This window comes from Thermothelomyces heterothallicus (genome assembly GCF_042370625.1).
Source record: "Thermothelomyces heterothallicus CBS 202.75 unplaced genomic scaffold P884_scaffold_10, whole genome shotgun sequence".
Lineage (NCBI taxonomy): Eukaryota > Fungi > Ascomycota > Sordariomycetes > Sordariales > Chaetomiaceae > Thermothelomyces > Thermothelomyces heterothallicus.
In genome coordinates, this window is record NW_027192571.1 from 1,018,198 (window position 1) to 1,034,745 (window position 16,548).

General features: G+C 57.8%; 7 protein-coding genes across 7 annotated transcripts in view; 4 read left to right on the forward strand and 3 right to left on the reverse strand.

Moving 5' to 3' along the window:
* The first annotated feature begins 214 nt into the window (after positions 1-214).
* Positions 215-2,717, forward strand: P884DRAFT_329614 (uncharacterized protein). The gene is made up of 2 exons (XM_069445642.1): positions 215-2,390; positions 2,453-2,717. Exons 1-2 carry the CDS (start codon positions 518-520, stop codon positions 2,518-2,520), a joined length of 1,941 nt encoding a protein of 646 aa, XP_069297988.1. The 5' UTR covers positions 215-517; the 3' UTR covers positions 2,521-2,717.
* A 592-nt stretch (positions 2,718-3,309) lies between these two features.
* P884DRAFT_329615 (vitamin-D-receptor interacting mediator subunit 4-domain-containing protein) lies at positions 3,310-4,510 on the reverse strand (the record flags this gene model as incomplete). The annotated part of the gene is made up of 1 exon (XM_069445643.1): positions 3,310-4,510. The coding sequence occupies exon 1, from the start codon at positions 4,363-4,365 to the stop codon at positions 3,310-3,312; it is 1,056 nt and encodes a 351-aa protein (XP_069297989.1). The 5' UTR covers positions 4,366-4,510.
* Positions 4,511-4,826: 316 nt separating this feature from the next.
* P884DRAFT_299668 (ubiquinol-cytochrome-c reductase complex subunit-domain-containing protein) lies at positions 4,827-5,668 on the forward strand (the record flags this gene model as incomplete). Its single annotated transcript, XM_069444699.1, has 6 exons — positions 4,827-4,838; positions 4,954-5,009; positions 5,131-5,184; positions 5,390-5,483; positions 5,546-5,599; positions 5,660-5,668. 6 exons carry the CDS (start codon positions 4,827-4,829, stop codon positions 5,666-5,668), a joined length of 279 nt encoding a protein of 92 aa, XP_069297990.1.
* A 360-nt stretch (positions 5,669-6,028) lies between these two features.
* Positions 6,029-8,214, forward strand: P884DRAFT_243146 (glycosyltransferase family 59 protein; the record flags this gene model as incomplete). Its single annotated transcript, XM_069440304.1, has 5 exons — positions 6,029-6,419; positions 6,475-6,563; positions 6,621-7,138; positions 7,189-7,326; positions 7,388-8,214. The coding sequence occupies exons 1-5, from the start codon at positions 6,174-6,176 to the stop codon at positions 8,212-8,214; spliced, it is 1,818 nt and encodes a 605-aa protein (XP_069297991.1). The 5' UTR covers positions 6,029-6,173.
* Positions 8,215-8,739: 525 nt separating this feature from the next.
* P884DRAFT_199979 (uncharacterized protein) lies at positions 8,740-9,303 on the reverse strand (the record flags this gene model as incomplete). The annotated part of the gene is made up of 1 exon (XM_069438261.1): positions 8,740-9,303. A coding segment is annotated over one exon (564 nt), but the record flags the coding sequence as incomplete, so codon positions are not given.
* Positions 9,304-12,833: 3,530 nt separating this feature from the next.
* Positions 12,834-15,611, forward strand: P884DRAFT_269654 (uncharacterized protein; the record flags this gene model as incomplete). The annotated part of the gene is made up of 3 exons (XM_069442284.1): positions 12,834-12,888; positions 13,020-14,270; positions 14,365-15,611. The coding sequence occupies 3 exons, from the start codon at positions 12,834-12,836 to the stop codon at positions 15,609-15,611; spliced, it is 2,553 nt and encodes an 850-aa protein (XP_069297993.1).
* Positions 15,612-15,728: 117 nt separating this feature from the next.
* The window catches only part of P884DRAFT_243152 (uncharacterized protein), a 1,199-nt gene continuing 379 nt past the window's right edge, over positions 15,729-16,548 (reverse strand). Inside the window, exons 2-3 of the mRNA XM_069440305.1 lie at positions 16,168-16,358; positions 15,729-16,106 (exon numbers count right to left, since the gene is read on the reverse strand). Coding sequence (XP_069297994.1) covers positions 15,870-16,106; positions 16,168-16,358 — 428 coding nt within the window. The 3' untranslated portion in view covers positions 15,729-15,869. The remainder of the gene's footprint in view (positions 16,107-16,167; positions 16,359-16,548) is intronic.

The following is a 16,548-nucleotide window of genomic DNA, read 5'->3' on the forward strand; positions in this document are numbered from 1 at the left end:
CAGAAACTCTTTTGGTCCCCTGCAAGGCTAACCTGCAGGTAAGTTACTTGGCACCTACGATAAAGTGGATTTGCCAAGGCGCGCACCACTGCATTTCCGGCAGGCAAAGGCAGTTGCACGGGCCAATTGCTTGCCATTGTCCAGCTCCTCCTGGTCTTGGGAATCCTCATTGATTACGACAGGTTGCAAGTGCCCGATTTTGGCAGATGCGCCACAAGACAACGCAGCTTCCTGGTCTCACACATAGAATCGTTTGCGACCGTTCACCCTCTGCGCAAATTGGGGTGCTCGACATCTACATGATTCTTTTCTTTCGTTAACTCGGCTCCCTCGGGGCTAGTCAAACCGAAGGCGAGCGCACAATTCTTACGTGTGTGTGTCTCGGGCGTCCCCTGAAATTCCCTTAAACCTTCGAAGCACCAACGACCCTCCCGTCACAACGCTGCACGCACCCCGTCGCCGGGACTCTCCCTTTCCTAGACGCCCTCTTTAAGGAGACCTGACACTCCGACCGATCATGCGAGTAAATAACAGCGCGCCTTTGGGGCGTCTCCTTGCTGCGCTGCTGGCCGCGCCGCAACTCGTTTCGGCCTTCTACCTCCCTGGTGTCGCGCCCACTTCGTACAAGGAAGGCGACCCTGTTCCGCTCTATGTCAACTCCATTCGACCGACCGCAGGGCCCGACGCTATGCTACACTCGGTCGTATCCTACGACTATTACCACCCGCTCTTTCAGTTCTGCAAGCCCCCGGACGGCCCCCAGAGCGTTGGCGAAAGTCTGGGCAGCATCCTGTTCGGCGACAGGATCAAGACGTCGCCGTTTGAGCTCAAGATGGGGAAGAACGAGTCGTGCAAGGCGCTCTGCAAGACTACGTACCAAAAGACGGCTGCGATCTTTGTCAACAATCAGATCAGGTCCGGCATGAGCATCACCTGGCTGGTGGACGGGCTTCCCGCCGGGCAAAAGATCGTGGACGTGTTGACAGAAGAGGAGGTTTACAACCCGGGTTTCCTTCTCGGACAGCAAATCGGGGATAGCGATCAGGTGCAGTTCAACAACCACTACGATATCCTCGTCGAGTATCACCAGGTGGCGGGCACCGAAGATCAATTCCGCGTCGTCGGAGTCATCGTTCAGCCCGAATCGAAGCGGTACACGGCTCCCATCGACGAGGAATCGTGCACCACTCCCATGGAGCCGGTCATCCTGAACGAGTCGGGCGACACGGAGGTCCAGTTCACCTACGGCGTCTACTGGGTCCCCTCCCCCACGGCTTGGGCCACGCGGTGGGACAAGTACCTCCACGTCTTCGACCCCAAGATCCACTGGTTCTCCCTCATTAACTCGGCCGTCATTGTCGTCTTCCTCGTCCTCACGGTCATGTCGATTCTGGTCCGCGCCCTGAAGAAGGATATCGCGAGGTACAACAGGCTCGACCAGCTCAACCTCGACGACCTGTCCGGTACCTCGGCGCTGATGGAGGACGGCGTGCAGGAGGACTCTGGGTGGAAGCTCGTCCACGGCGACGTGTTCCGCACGCCCTCGCACCCCCTGCTCCTCTCCGTCTTCCTCGGCAACGGCGCCCAGCTGTTCGTCATGGCCGGCTTCACCATCGTCTTTGCCCTGCTCGGCTTCCTCTCCCCGTCCAACCGGGGCTCCCTCGGCACCATCATGATCCTCCTCTACACCGTCCTCGGCTTCGTCGGCGGCTACACCTCGGCCCGCATGTACAAGTCGCTGCAGGGCGAGAAGTGGAAGCTCTGCATCGTGCTCACCCCGGTCCTCGTCCCGGGCATCGTCTTCGCCACCTTCTTCCTGCTCGACCTCTTCCTCTGGGCGCAGAACTCGTCGGGCGCCGTGCCCTTCACCACCATGCTCGTCATCATCCTCATCTGGTTCGTCATCAGTGTGCCCCTCTCGGTCGCCGGCTCCTGGCTCGGCTTCCGCGCGCCCACCATCGAGCCGCCCGTGCGCACCAACCAGATCCCGCGCCAGATCCCGCCCGTCACCTCCTACCTCCGGCCGGTGCCCAGCTGCCTGCTCGTCGGCATGCTCCCGTTCGCCGCCATCTTTGTCGAGCTCTACTTCATCATGAGCTCCATCTGGTTCAGCAAGATCTACTACATGTTCGGCTTCCTCTTCCTGTGCTACGTCCTCATGATCATGACGTGCGCCGCCGTCACCGTCCTGATGGTCTACTTCCTGCTGTGCGCCGAGAACTACAACTGGCAGTGGCGCGCCTTCATGGCCGCCGGCACCACGGCCGGGTACATGTTCCTCAACGCCATCGTCTATTGGATCAGCAAGCTCTCCCTGGGCGGGTTCGCCGGGAGCGTGCTGTACATCGGCTACAGCCTGCTCATCTCGTTCCTGTTCTTCATCTTGACCGGTATGTCTACCATTCCCGGCCTTCCCGCGCTCCTAGGTTTGCTGACTGACGTGCTTCTATAGGGTCGATCGGCTTCTTTGCAAGCTGGCTCTTCGTCCGCAAGATTTACTCCTCCATCAAGATTGATTAAACCTAGTGGAAAGTGAAGGCACAAAGCATTTGATTCGGGAAAGCCTTTCGGGAATTGGATGCATGTAGAGTTTCATGTACCATCACAAAAGAGATGGGTGGGCTGCACGGGGGATTGTGTAGAATTAGCGTTAGGTTTTAGGGATGATGAAAAGGATTCAGGAGTATTTAAGACTTGCTTCATTTGACAGACCGAATGGCTCAACTCGCACAGTAAACTGGTGCTTCGCTCACGGAATTCCCGACGGAGGGATCTATCCAGGTGAATGTATAATCTCCTGCCGACACGTGTTTGTTCTTGATGGTTCATTGACTTGGAACGCCGCATGGCTAGCTTAAAACCACCTCATCAGGCATCGATGCCGGCCGTTATCCGCATGATAACCGAAACCATACCAGTGCTGCCTTATCCACAACGAACGCCATCGCCCATTCCTGGGTCCTCGTCTATCCGGAACTCCATTCAAGCATAAAAATCTGCGGAGACGGCCAGTTCAGGATCTCTCCTTGGTCTCATAATCATCTCCTCCAGCAGTCCCGGCAGCAACCTGTTGCTGCCATTACCGTTCACTCCTTCTCCGCGCAATCTGGGAAATAATGATTTCCGCCGTCAACCTCTTCGATATCATTCCCCCCCGGCTCAGCCCGCTTTCACTCAGAGTGGTTGCTTCTGAGAATCGTCCGTCATTCCGAGACCTCCAAAGAAAGACTTTCTACTCTTCCTCGATTCCTCGTCTCCATTAAACCACCGCCGGGTCCCAGCCCCACCGGTCTCGAGGGTCTAATATGTTCAACCGTCTTCGTCGTCGTCGTCGTCGTCGTCGTCGTCGGCACCCAGGAAGGTGAACTGCTTGGGCTTCGCCCGGCCGACGGCGACGCTATCCCTCCGCTCGAGCCCGCCGGCGGCTGCGGCCTCGCCCTCCCGCTGCCGCGCCAGCTCCCGCTCCCTCGCCATGCGCTCCCGCTCCTCGCGAACGCGCCGCTCGGCGGCCTCGCGCTCCTGCCGCGCCCGCTCCTCCGCCTCCCGCCGCGCCTGCTCCTCCGCCTTGCGCTTGCGCTCCTCCTCCTCCGGGTCGTACCCCTTCGGGTCGATCCCCGCGTCCACGAGCCGCTGGATCGCGGCGAGCGCGCCCGAACGGATCTGGGCTTCCGTCGGCCAGGGGTGGAACGCGGCGTCGTGGAGGGGGTTGATGGCCGGTTTGAGGTGTTGGGGCAGTCGGTCCTCGGTGGTTGTCTTGGGCGGTTGGGAGGGGGGAAGCTGGGTGGTCGGTTGCGTGTCGTTTGCGGTATTGGGCGTCGGCGTGTTGGTGGCCCCGCCGGGGGTGCCGACCGCGCCGCTGAAGCTTAGGTTGAAGCTCGTGTTCGGTGTTCGTGTCTGTGATGGTTGAGACGGTAGGCGGAACGAGTCCTCTGGATCGGCGGACTGAGTTGGAGGCGCTGTTGTGCTCATGTCGACGCCATTGGTGACCCCTGGAAGGGGAAGGGTGTTGCGGCTGATACGGCGGGCGTAGGCGAGGAGCTCGGCGGTGGTGAACTGGTTTTTCTTGCCGCTCGGAGGGATTCCGGTGGTAGGAACGGCTTTCAACTCCTTCCGCATGTTCCAGAGAGAGCTGGCAATGTCCTTGATCTGGCTGTCGTAGCGCGCGGTCTCCTGTCGCAGCTGTTGTATCCGTGCGTTGTTGTTCTGGTGTTTCTCAAGGAGTTTCAGAGCATCAAACAAGTCATTTTCGGCGGCAAGGAGTTCCTCGGCGACCTTCTCGGACGGATTGTTTTTCGCAAGGCCATCAATCATGTTTCCGAGTGCTTTCTCCAGCCGCTCGAAGCGACCGTCCAGGTCCTTGTCCATGATGGACGCATAAACTGAAGGTGATCTTGAGGGACTGTTGGTTTGGTCGACCTGGAGAGAGGTTGGGAGAAAAGAATCAGGATTAATGCTGGTTCAGCGCTGGGATGGCAACTTCGGCAGTAGTTTTGTCGGTGCTCGGGGGATTGAAGGTGCGATGTGCTGTGGGGAGCCGCAGCTTGGCTTGGGGTGCCATGGATGGATGTGTGGGGTAATAGTTAACTAAATCAACGTCTGTGGGCTGCGGGCGAACGCAAGGAACTGGTACCCGCATGTGGTTCCTAGATAATGCCTGAGGCATCAGAAGATTGAGTTGGATCCGTCGCTTACTGCCTCAGGCCCACATTCTTCGGGTTTGTCCGGCTCGAAACGTGCGCGAATCGCAACATCGAATCTTTTGCCAGTCAAGATTGTCTCGCAGCCATTGAAACACCGCAATCGCTCTTTTTGCAGCGGTCGTCACGATGTCTTTCCCTGTACGTAGCACAGCGACCTTTCAGACAGCATTGCCACGCATTTCGGCACCCCGGCGATCCGCAAATAGCGCAGCCCGGCGCGTTGAGCAACTATCGGCTAACTATGTCACCACAGACTGCTTCGCTCCGGGCGCCCGCCCTTCCCCAGTACAAGAGCCCCTACGGCCCTAAGTAAGCGTCCATCGGCCACCTCCAGCCGCCCCGACCGGTTCGCAAGACCAAGAGAACGGACTTGCCGTGATTGCGGCTTGGGGCAGTGATCGTGCGCTTAGCAGTTGCTAACGGGATCCAGGTACTTCTACCAGTCCCACGTCGCTGGCATAACCACGAAGACCCTCGTTAGGACGTAAGTGGAGCAAATATTGGATTTGGCAGGAGTTTCTTGAGGGCGGAAATCATATCGTCAGCTGTTTAGGCATCTTACCGGAGGGGGGGGACCATGCGTCCTTGCCCGAGGCTTGATGGCCAATGAGTCAAGAGGAGGGATCCGGAGGCATTGTTGCGCCTCTGTGAGCTGGAAACTTCGAATAGGGGACTAACGGCTTAGCTAGGGGCGTCAAGTCCGGTCTGTACGGCGGAGTTGCCCTCTTTGCCGTCATCTTCTTCGCTTCCGGCATCCCAAGGATTCAGCAGGATATTCTCCAGGTATGTCATCCTCGGATATCCCCCATCCCCCAGCCAACAATCAATTGCTGACTCTGTTGTAGAAGGTTCCTATCATCGGCAAGCGCTTCGTCCGCGAGATTCACCCTGCGGACAACGTAAGTCCATCTGAACCACCCAAGTCTGGCATACAGGCCACTAACCACTTGGTTGAATAGCCGTTCTAAATCCGCTCGCTCGTGGGTATGTGTGGTTTCAGGAGCTCGGTTGTAGACTAGGTGTGGGGTCCGGCGCTTTGGGTGTAATTGAAGCGTGTAGAAAAGAGCATTATAGACACCCTTTTTCAGCCTCCTCAGCCTTTTCCCAACAGTGGCAGCCGTTCGAGCTGTTGATATCGGCTCTGAATCAAGTCGGGGGCTTACTTTGACATGTCCCACGCAAGTACGGATTACTTTACAGAGCTGCGCACGGGCCCTTACCAAGCTCACTCCGCTGAATGACAGCTGGAATTGATGGCTAGCAAAGGCACACAACCCAGCACTCTCTCAGCACACAGCAATCCCAGACCATCGGCCCCAACATCCCCTTATGGAAGCTCTTGCGGGTGTTGAGGCCCTTCGCATTAGCTTTATTCTTGTGCGTTTTTGATTTGGGCGCCACATTTCTCTTCCTTTAATTTTATTTGCCCTTCGTTTCTGTCTTTCCTTGCTTGTTTTTCCTTCGCTGCACTCCATGGGTTCTATCTGGTCTCTTCGCCAGGGGCTGCCCCTGGGGGACGTGCTTGTTGGCCTTGCGATTGCTTGGGTCCTGAGTCGTTGTTTACAGCCCCCCACGATAAAACAACAAAGTCCGAGGCCGCCATCATCGTCCACTCCATTCAAGACGCAAATAATCACGACTTTCGGCTTCTTCGTCCTCTGGTTAGCGTCGCGTTGGTGGCTTGCACTGGTGGACAAATATGTCCCTGAACCTTACCTCGTTAGTGTCTACGTTTCGCTGCGGCGTGCTTCGAATAGGCCTGACAACTATCTAGGATGAGGTTTTCCACATCCCCCAAGCGCAAAAATACTGCGCGGGGCATTTCCGGGACTGGGATGACAAGATTACCACCCCTCCCGGCCTGTGAGAAGACCCCTTGGATGCCCTGTCGCGGCGGCTGCTGATGACATCGAAAACTAGCTACCTGCTCTCCGTGGCATATCACAGGTTCAGATTGCTTTCAGAATGCACTCCCTTCAGTCTCCGGTCCAATAACCTCCTCGCCACCATCTTGACTGCCTTTCTTGCAGCTCAGTGCCGACACTTAATCGAGACTCGGGCAGCTGGCGTAAACGGGGAGACGTCTTCCGTGGCAATGTCGCTCGGCTCGTATTACACGGGCCTCAACATTGCCCTGTTCCCGGTTATCTTCTTCTTTTCGGCCCTTTACTACACAGATGTCATGTCGACGTTGGTTGTACTGGTCGCTTACCGGAATCACCTCCTTCGCCTCCAAGCTCGTCGGCTGGGCATCGTTAACGACCTATGGACAGCGGTGCTCGGTGTTTGTGCTCTGTTCATGCGTCAGACCAACGTCTTCTGGGTGGTTGTGTACATGGGAGGCCTGGAAGCCGTCCACGCCCTGCGCTCAGTCCACCCCGGTTCGCAGAAGGACTCTACGCTTCATGATCCGCCACTAAGCCAGTCTGGCCCGCAGGGTAAGGTCTTCTGCCAACTACCCAGTACAAGTTGCTGACAGGATATATAGATTGGTTCCTTTGTGTGCTTACGCTCGCCGTCGCCGCTCTTTCCAACCCGTTCAGGGTTGTCCGGCAAATATGGCCTCACCTCACCATCCTCGCGTTATTTGCCGGCTTCGTCGCCTGGAATGGGGGTGTGGTTCTTGGTATGTACATCCTGCTCGTCCCCTCTGTGCCATGTTGCGTATTCGCTAACGGCACCTCCAGGAGACAAATCCAACCACATCGCCACCATCCACCTAGCGCAGATGCTCTACATCTGGCCACTCTTTGCCTTCTTCTCTGCGCCCCTTCTCATTCCCTCGGTCCTCTCGGCCGCCACCCGCCCCATCCAGTACCTCCAGACTCTCTTCTCCCTCACCTCAAAGAGAGCAGCCTTCATCTCTGTCTCTTACACCCTGGTCACCGTCCTCCTATCCCTTGTCGTGGTGCGGTACAACACCATCATCCACCCCTTCACCCTCGCCGACAACCGACACTACATGTTTTATGTCTTCCGCTACACCATCCTCCGCTCCCAGGCTCTTCGCCTGTCCCTCGTCGCCGCTTACACCGTCTGCCGGTGGGTTGTGTGGGACCAGCTTGCCGGAGCGGCCGGGCCCGCCCACAACCCGCCGAGACCGGTCAAGGAGGCCGCCGCCGCCGCCACCACCACCACCACCGCCACTGCCCCACGGACATCCACGGCGCTCCTCTGGCTGCTCACCACGGCGCTCTCGCTCACCACGGCCCCGCTCGTCGAGCCGCGCTACTTCATCCTGCCGTGGGTGTTCTACCGGTTGCTGGTGCCGGCCTGGCGCGCGACGGACGCGCTGGCGCCGCCGGGGATCGGGCGGGCGTGGCCGAGGGGCGGGCTGGCCGGCCGGCTCTGGCGGATCGCGGGGTGCGTCAACGTGCGCCTCCCGCTGGAGACGGCGTGGTTTGTGGCCGTCAACGTCGGGACCATGTACGTGTTTCTGTTCAGAGGGTTCTACTGGCGCGGGGAGGACGGGGAACTGTTGGACGGGGGGAGGGTGCAGAGGTTTATGTGGTAGAGGTTGGCGATATACCAGCGGTGTATCATGCGAGGAAGGTTTCTGCTTCTAGATTCCAGGGCTCGTCCGCTCGCTCTGCCCCCTTTTTTTTTCCTGTCCATTTTCTGTGTCCTTTGAAGCTCGGTTTTGTAATTCATATGCTTCTTGTACCCTTGTTTCTGGTTAGGGTCAATCATAGATGTAGCAGAGGTAGATCTGCTGGGACGGCGTGCTGATCGAGATGAATCAATTCCGAAACGAGGTGCTACATATTCTTCCTTGCGTTGTCAATATCTAGGTGTTAATGCGATTCGTTCCTCCGAAGTCCTACAGCCAGTTCGGTCCTGTTCCAGTTATATAAGTATGTACGGTTGTAAGCCCATTTCATGTTGCCCATAGCCTGACGCCGATGCCATAAACGCCTGTCAAGCCATCCATTCCGTCATTCTCAAAACATCTGTCGTTATGGATGTCGCCTCGGCCAGTCCCACAGGGTTCTGTGAAGCAACAGCTTGCTCCGAGGTAATTAATCATCCGTCATGCCCTTCAGAGGCTCAAACGATCCAGGCTCAATCTATCCCCACTCCTTACCCTCCTTACAACACCAAGCTTAAAAAACCTCTCCTCCCCTGTAGCCGTCCGCCCGCCAATGTAGAGTTTCTCGGCTCCAAGGGCGTCCCTGAACCCTTCGCTGCTGCTATCGCTTCCTCGTCTCCGCCCACGGTTGTCGCAACGACCTGGTGATTGCGGAATAGGAATGCCCGCGCTGTGATGATGATGGTGGTGTTGGTGTCGTGGCGAGTGCAAGGGGAGCTGGTTCATCACCCCACCTGACCGTGACTGTGGCGAGGCGGCTTGTGAGGTTCCGGTACTGGCTGCCGCCGTTGAAATGGCCCGAGGCGTTGCTGATGATGTTTGCTGGCTTGAAGTCGATGCTTGCGTGGTATGTTTGTTGGGCTGTTGGGTCGAAGCGCTTGCGCTGGAGAGGGAGGCGGGGGTTTGCTGGCGGAAGGCGGCGAAGAAAGTTGAGAGGAAGAAAGGTCGTTGGGATGACATCTTGACCTGAGGCCTCTCGGCAGGGGCGCGAGATGAGCAGATCGGTGCTATCGTGGTGTTCAGGCAGGAAGCACCAAATGCGAGGTGTGTTCTTGATCGACCCGCGCTCGAATGCTCCGTCGATGGTTCGAACGTACAACTCAACGCACGCTCGGTGTTTGCAACGATTGACGGGTTGTCGGTATCGCTCGGGAGGTTGTTTTCAAGGGTGGCACGGGTGGTACGGATTACCTTGTTCTCGTCCTGCTGAGGATAAGTCAAGCGTTTCTCAGGGGCGTTGTTCGCTTCGGGCCCCTGCTGTAATGCCGTTGCTTCTTTAGGCGCTAGTTTCTGCCGGGCCCGTTCGATTGGCCTTTTCTCCCTCTCTAGATCCTTCGTTTGGTTTGACTTTTGATATCGCAAGCTCTCCGGGTGTCTGGTAGTGAACTGCTAGTGTAGGCGACTTTGATCGTTATAAGTTGCGATGCGTACCGAGTCGAAATCGGGTCGGGATCAAGTTGCAGATATTGCGCGCAGGCCGGCTTCTTTTCGGGTCCAAAGCGGCGCTCTGACGTCGAGGAAGGAAGGCTGCCATGCAGCTGCGTCGAGGGAATTCGGCAATTTCCGGGACCTTCCAGGATCTCTCAGCCAATGGGCCGCTGGCAATTGTGCACCAGACTGGCGAACGATGACCCACCTCGGGTCATGCAAATGCCCCGCGCCTGATAGGTTGCGGGGAACCATGCAGTTTGCGGGGCAGCAACGACCTGCAGCTTGTGTGTCATCCGTATTCCGTAGATCCGGACGCGGCGGATCGCGTGTTTCTGCAACCTCAAGGAGAATCCCCAGGAGTTGGAGCAACTTGATGCGTCGAAGTAGCAAGCAGCCAAGACCTGCCGGCCCGAGGGACCAGTCCTATTGAGTAGTTCATCATCCAAACCCAGTCTTCCGAGAAATGGATCACCCTCCCCCTCCTCTCCCCTAAAACTGAAAGGCGAAAGGCCTGTGAACTTCTGAACTGTGGAAGGTGGCAGTACCTTTGAATACCAGGCTCCTCCGCAAGAGCAGTTGAGTATTTAGGACTGCAAACCGCATGTTTCATGTTAATCGCATCCGTTTCCCCTTTGGCTCCTTTTATTCATGTCCTTTGCGTGCCAGTGCCATTACTTAGGAGTGACTCTATGATGACGGGACCGCATCTCTCAGCTTCTGAGAGTCTGAACCGGTGAGTTGAAGGCTGACACAGGTACGAAGTATACAAATCAATTGAAGCTCAGAATGATATCCCGCGAGGGGGCATACTCACATACTGGGTTGACATAACTAAGTGTTGTTGCTTCTGGCAAGAACTCCCTACTTAACATGGGGTGCCGTTTGAACTGCACCCTTAATTCCTCTGGCGTGGCGGCACACGCCTGGGCGGTCACTAAGTACGGGATTGAATCCAAATCTCTGGCAACTAGAAGACCAACGTGAATACAGTCAGATGCGGTGTAGTTCAGATTGCGAGCGCGGTTGGCTGTGGGATGCTTGGAGTAGTTTCCCCAAGAACTATGGTCCATGTCCACTTTCCGTCTCTGAAGAGGTCATGGCTCAACTTTGCACGTTCCTCAGGAAAGTGACTCCTCATTCTTCTCGTCACGGCAGGAAGTCGTCCCACATCAACCTCCGAACTCCCAGAGAAAACTTATCGTGCGGGGCATCCATCAACTTAACCATCGCGCCTTCGATCTTGCGCCTGATTCCGTGACCGTTGGCGATGGACAAGACAGCACCATCAGTCGAAGCTCCCATTGATCCGCCTGCACACCTGCATCGGCCCTGCATCTCCAGGATCAATGCATCTCGACAGCATATAAAAGCAATCCGGGCGCCCGAGAGACCCGCGCCCCCAAAAATGATGACTCGTACGGCTCCCTGACTGCGAGCTTCAACAGCCTTTCACGACGCAGCTGACTGATCTCGGTCCCTCCAGAATCGCGATCTTCTCTGATTCACGAGATCCCATCCAAAGCTTAGCCCGCCACATCTTGAACTGCTGCAGTCTCCCATGGATATCACATGCGATGCGTCATGTCGGCCGATCCGAGTCGAGACGTTCCTTACCACCTACAAAAGACGGACAGCCCCCACAACCTTGCCCATGCACCTACACCACTACAACTACCACGTCCAAACCCGAGTCCTGTCGGGAGTCAAAAAGCCCTGCTTCCGTGCCGTGCTTGTCACCAACCCGACACGTACCAGCATGACTCACCCTTCCTCGCTCTCCCCAACGACATTCTCCTCTTAATACTCGAGGTTCTCGACCCGACAGCCCTGGAACTCCTCCGCCGTACCTGCCGCAGCTTCCTCGCCGTCCTCCCTGCGTTCTATCCCCACCTCTTCTCCAGCCAGCTGCAAGGGCCGCTACCCTGGCCGGTCCGCCGGCCCTGGACGCTGGGGGCAGAGCAGCGGCGAGAGCTGGGGAGGCTTGTTGCCAGGGACAGTGTGTTACCGGGCGGGACGGGCGTCAGGCGGCGAAGCTGTGGTTTCTGCAGCTGTCCTTGCCGCTGTTTTGATTGCTGTTCTGGCCCTGGGAGCATGCTTGGGCTCACAAAGGCATGGCGGTATATTCCTTGTGCGCGCTGCGGGCGTGTGCACCCGCCACGGAAAGTTCGTCATTGTCGTGATTCGGGCTGAGGGAGGTATGGGCCACGGCTTTGGTACATGCACAGCAGCAAGGCCTGTCGAAGTGGTTCAAGTAAGCTGATCCGGAGATTGTCACTCCCAGGAACTGCTGGATGGACCTAATCAACGCTTCAGGATACTAGATTTGAGGTACCGACCTTGTTTTCAATAGGGATCTCAGAGAGCAGGCAACATCTCGCTAGGTTGTTCGATATCTGGCTACGGACCTTCAGCTTACGTTAAGGAGAGTTCACGACCACCAGTTTACGACTGCCGACAAGATATGAAACAGATGCAGACTTTTATATGATTATCCTGCCTCGGATGGGAACACTGTTTCGTCTCCTAATTTTATATGTCGGCTTGATTTTAGACGCCCGACTTACACGGTACTCTCGAGTTCCTCATGCTCTCCGCAACAAACCGACGAAAACATACTGTGCACGATATCTCGTAAAAGTCTTGCAGCTCTTTCGACATCATGTATGAAAGCCTAGGTCACGAGGTAGTCGTGGATCACATCTGCCACAGTCCTACCCATTTCGTTCGGAGGCTTGGTGCCGAAGAAGCCACACAGACCAGCTCAGTGGGGTTGTGGTGGTGGTGGTGGTGGTGGTGGTGGTGGTGGTGGTGGTGGATGGGTTTTCGTCTATTGGCTACCCTCTAAGCGGGTCTTAGACGTTCCACCCTGTCGCGTCCCGCGCCGACGAGCTGTCGATCTTGCAGGCTGCACGTGTGGGCTTGGCATGGAAAGATAGTCAGCGCGGGTAAGACGGGGGAACTTTTGTGGCTTGCATCAGGGGCCCGGCAATATTCATTGGCGGCATGTTAATGTTACCCTGCGCTCAGCCCTTATCAAGCTAACTATTCCCCTGGACTGGCGCGCGGCCGATCGCGTCCCATCACGATGATCCTCACCATTCGGCGCCGAAACGATGGAGCTCACGGTCGCTGAGGCCTCAGGCCTCATCGCCGCCGGCGTCTTCATCCGTACGTCCATGGCTCTTCTCTCTGGGCATTGTGTGACTGGGTTCAATCTGGAGAGACTCGGGACTTGAGCCCATTTTCATAGTGTGGACTTGATTTGCTGACGGGAACCGATGGTGTTCACCACTAATTAGTGCAACAGCTGCTGTCTCTCGTCTTCCCGGCAGCGCTGGTCGGATTTGTGCGAGAGGAGAACACGGCGGTCACCTGGTCGGTTCTTGGACGGTCTCTGCAGTCATCCCCATGGCCGACGATCCTGCAGACCGACACAGCCGCCCGGCGTGGCGTTCGGCGGAGGGTCAGCAACGGACTCATGCTCCAGACTGTGACGATGCTGCTGATCTCGGTAGCGGCCATCGTCACCCCACTGGGGCTGTACCAGTCCATTGAGCCAGGAGATCGCGAACTAGCACGGTTCGAGTTCATCAAGGACGAGTCACCTTTTGGATACGCAACCCATGCTCGCCTTTCGGGGCCTTTCTCGAGATCCTGCGGATCTAGCCGCCCCTGCCCGGGATCGTGGGGAAACACCACATGTACGCGACAAGGGCTTGCCGAGATATGCACGTCGCAGTTTGGCCGGGCCATCCCAGAGATCTGTAGGTCCACGTTCAGGGAAGGGGCTCGGCAGGTCAACGAGTCGGTGTCGAGCATCTTCGACATTCAGTGGAGGAACCAGATCAACACTTCAGATCCTTACGGCGAATGGTCATGGTATATGCAGTCGGGATACCGCCAGACTGGCGTCTTGGTCCTGGACCCTACTATCCAGTTAGTCGACGGCCTCATAGTAGACGCTAAGGACGGAGGCATCGGCTTTCGCAATCATACGGCCCCGGCCACGGCTTACGAGTACGGCAGCACGTGGTCCGAAGACATCTTGTTCATAGAGCCGGAGGCGCAGTGTGTCAACTTGAACCTGACCTTCGACTTCCAGCTCGTCGACACCACCTACTCGCGGCGGCTCGAGCCGAGACACCTGTCTCTGACCGACCACGGCGGCTTCTCCGCCCTGTCCCGTACAAGCCCGGACCTCTCACTTCCCTCCCATGGGAATGGTCAGGGCCCCGTGGATCTGAGGGAGAGGGCATACAAGGCTGCCTGGGCCACCAACTTCCTGACCCTGGCTCATTTCAACGCCACCGATCTCGACCCCAACAATATCACACGCCTCGACGTGACCCCGGGGATGAGGTTTCTGGCCGATGATTCTGGCTTTGACGTCCCCAAGAATAACACAAACACAACCGCCGGCACCGAGACAACATTCTTTGTAGACTTCCAGTCCGTCCGGTCCAACCTTCAGTTCGGAGAGTACCTCGACCTCGGGTCCACCTCGGCTGGCAAGCGGCCCAGGGTCACCGTGGACCAGTTTGACTTTGTCTGTGAGTTCTAGTTTGACCACCCCCGCCCCTTTTTTTTTCCAGCTAGAGACCAGTGGCCTGACCCGTGGTGGACAACACCGTACGAAAACAACAGCCGAGGTGTGCGGGGGTGTGGCCGGCGCTAGCCCGGCCAACATCAACAGCAGCCTGGTCGGGTGCGGGCTTGTGTACGGGGCGGCCTACCGGACGGACGGTGGCGACGAGCTAAGCCCGCAGCCGCTATCCAACTGGTCCGTCCCCGTCTACAGCTGCGCCGCCTCGGTGCGCGCCACCATTCGCACCGTCACCTTCCAGCACAACAGCTCGGGTCTCGCCGGGCTCCGGGTGACCGCCGCCCGACCCAAGACGTACGCCTCCCCGGCCGAGCACCCGGTCTGGGCTGTCGAGGCCATGCCGCGCGAGTACATGATCAGGGACGCCCAGCCGCTCTGGGGCCTTCTCCCGGAGTCGGCACCGCCGGCGCTTAGGAACAACCTCAGCACGGTGCGGCAGCCGTGGCTGCGCCTGCCGGGCCTGGTCAACTCGATCGACTCGCCTCTGGCCAACGGGCTCGACTACGTGGCCAACCACCCGGGGCAGAACCTGCCCGGCGTCGATTTCTACGCTCTCGCCCTGCAGAACGCCTTCGGCGTCGCTCGCCCGGGCTCCAGCCTCTACTCCCTCTATGGCGACTACTCGGGCCTCACCTCACTCGCCATGTACAGCAAGTGGCGCAACCTCACCAGCTCTGAGGCCGGCGCCGCCCACCTTCTCCGTCTCCTCTGGACCGACATCGCCGCCAACTCGGTCGTTGGCACCAAAGGCTGGGGGCTTGACGACCCAGCGGCCCTGGGAGAGGGCGAGGGAGAAAGCGGGAATCGGGTGAGGAAGAGGGATGGTGATGATTATTGGAATGGTGACGGCAATGGCTCCCAGGACGTGGGGGCGGTGGTTCCCGTGACGGTGTACCGGCGGCGGGTGCGTTACCAGCTGCCGTACATGGCGCCGGCGATCGTCGTACTGGTGCTGGCGGCGGGCGTCTTGTGCATTTGGCTGGCGCTGACAGCGATGAGGCGGACGGGCCCGGCCAAGATGCGTTGGCTGTTGGATGCCACGTCCCCCGGCCGGATCCTGGGCAGCTTCCTCTGGCCCGAAAAGGCGGCCACGCTCAGGGGCACCAACGAGTGGGTCAAGACGCTGGGGACCAAGATGGTGGTCGTCGGCAGCAAGGGCCCAGGCGGGCCGGTCGCCATGGCGGCTGGAGGCGAGGAGAAACCGCAGGAGGGGGATGCTCGTCCCGAGGGCGAAGAGACGGTTCAGCTCATGAGCAAGGATCGGTCAGCAGGGACAGCAGCAGCGTGAAAGGAGAGCCATGCCGGGAACCGGGACGGTTTTATTTTCCTTCTCTCTTTCTTTCTCCCTTCTTTCCTTTCTGTCTTTAAACCTACAACATCATAACCACAAAATGTCTGACGACGGGTTATTTTTGGTATGACCGGAGGTTCCATTATCTATTGCACGACATTGTGTGCTAGACACAACCATGCATGCTCCCATCATCTACAGGTCCGATATCACGTCGGCACATGTGGAGACCCAACCACTATCAACACGACTCTCTCAGTAGGACAGGGCGAGACCCAGAGCAGCGAGCCCAAGAGCTATGTAACTCGGTCCGGATACGGAACCTGCGCCGGTGCTTGTCGTTGACGTCGATGAGGAGTCAGCAGTGGCAGCCGCCGTGGCAGACGTTGGCGCCTGAGTAACCGTGCCTGTAGCGGGGGAGGAAGAAGAGGAGGAGGAGGGGCCAGCGGTGGAGGAGCGGGCCGAAGACCAGGGGTGGGTAGTCGACTCGTTCTGAGCGAGAAGCGTCAGCCACACAACGGTTCTAGTCCGATCATCCCAGCCACACACGTACAAAGAGCGCACAGCAATCCTTCTCGTCGCAGACCTTGCCGTTGGTGCAGCAGAACTGGTTCTTGGGGTTGTAGCAGCGGAAGTTGGGGAAGTCGCCCGAGCACCAGTGCAGGGGCGGGTTGGGCGCGCGCTGGCAGCACTCCTCGCCCGTGTCGTCGCGGTAGCAGCTGTTATCCCTGCCGACGCAGATCACTAAAAACCAAAATGATAGAGTTAGCTCTTCGCGTCCGGCCCTCTCGCGTTTGTTTGTACAAGAATATTGGAGATAAGGGGGATGGAGAAGCTTAAGAGCGTTTATCTCGGGTATGACGATCTCCAATGTAATGTGAGGAGAGCCCAGACGGATAATTATTGTGTACATTGTGTAATTATTATGTTGTCC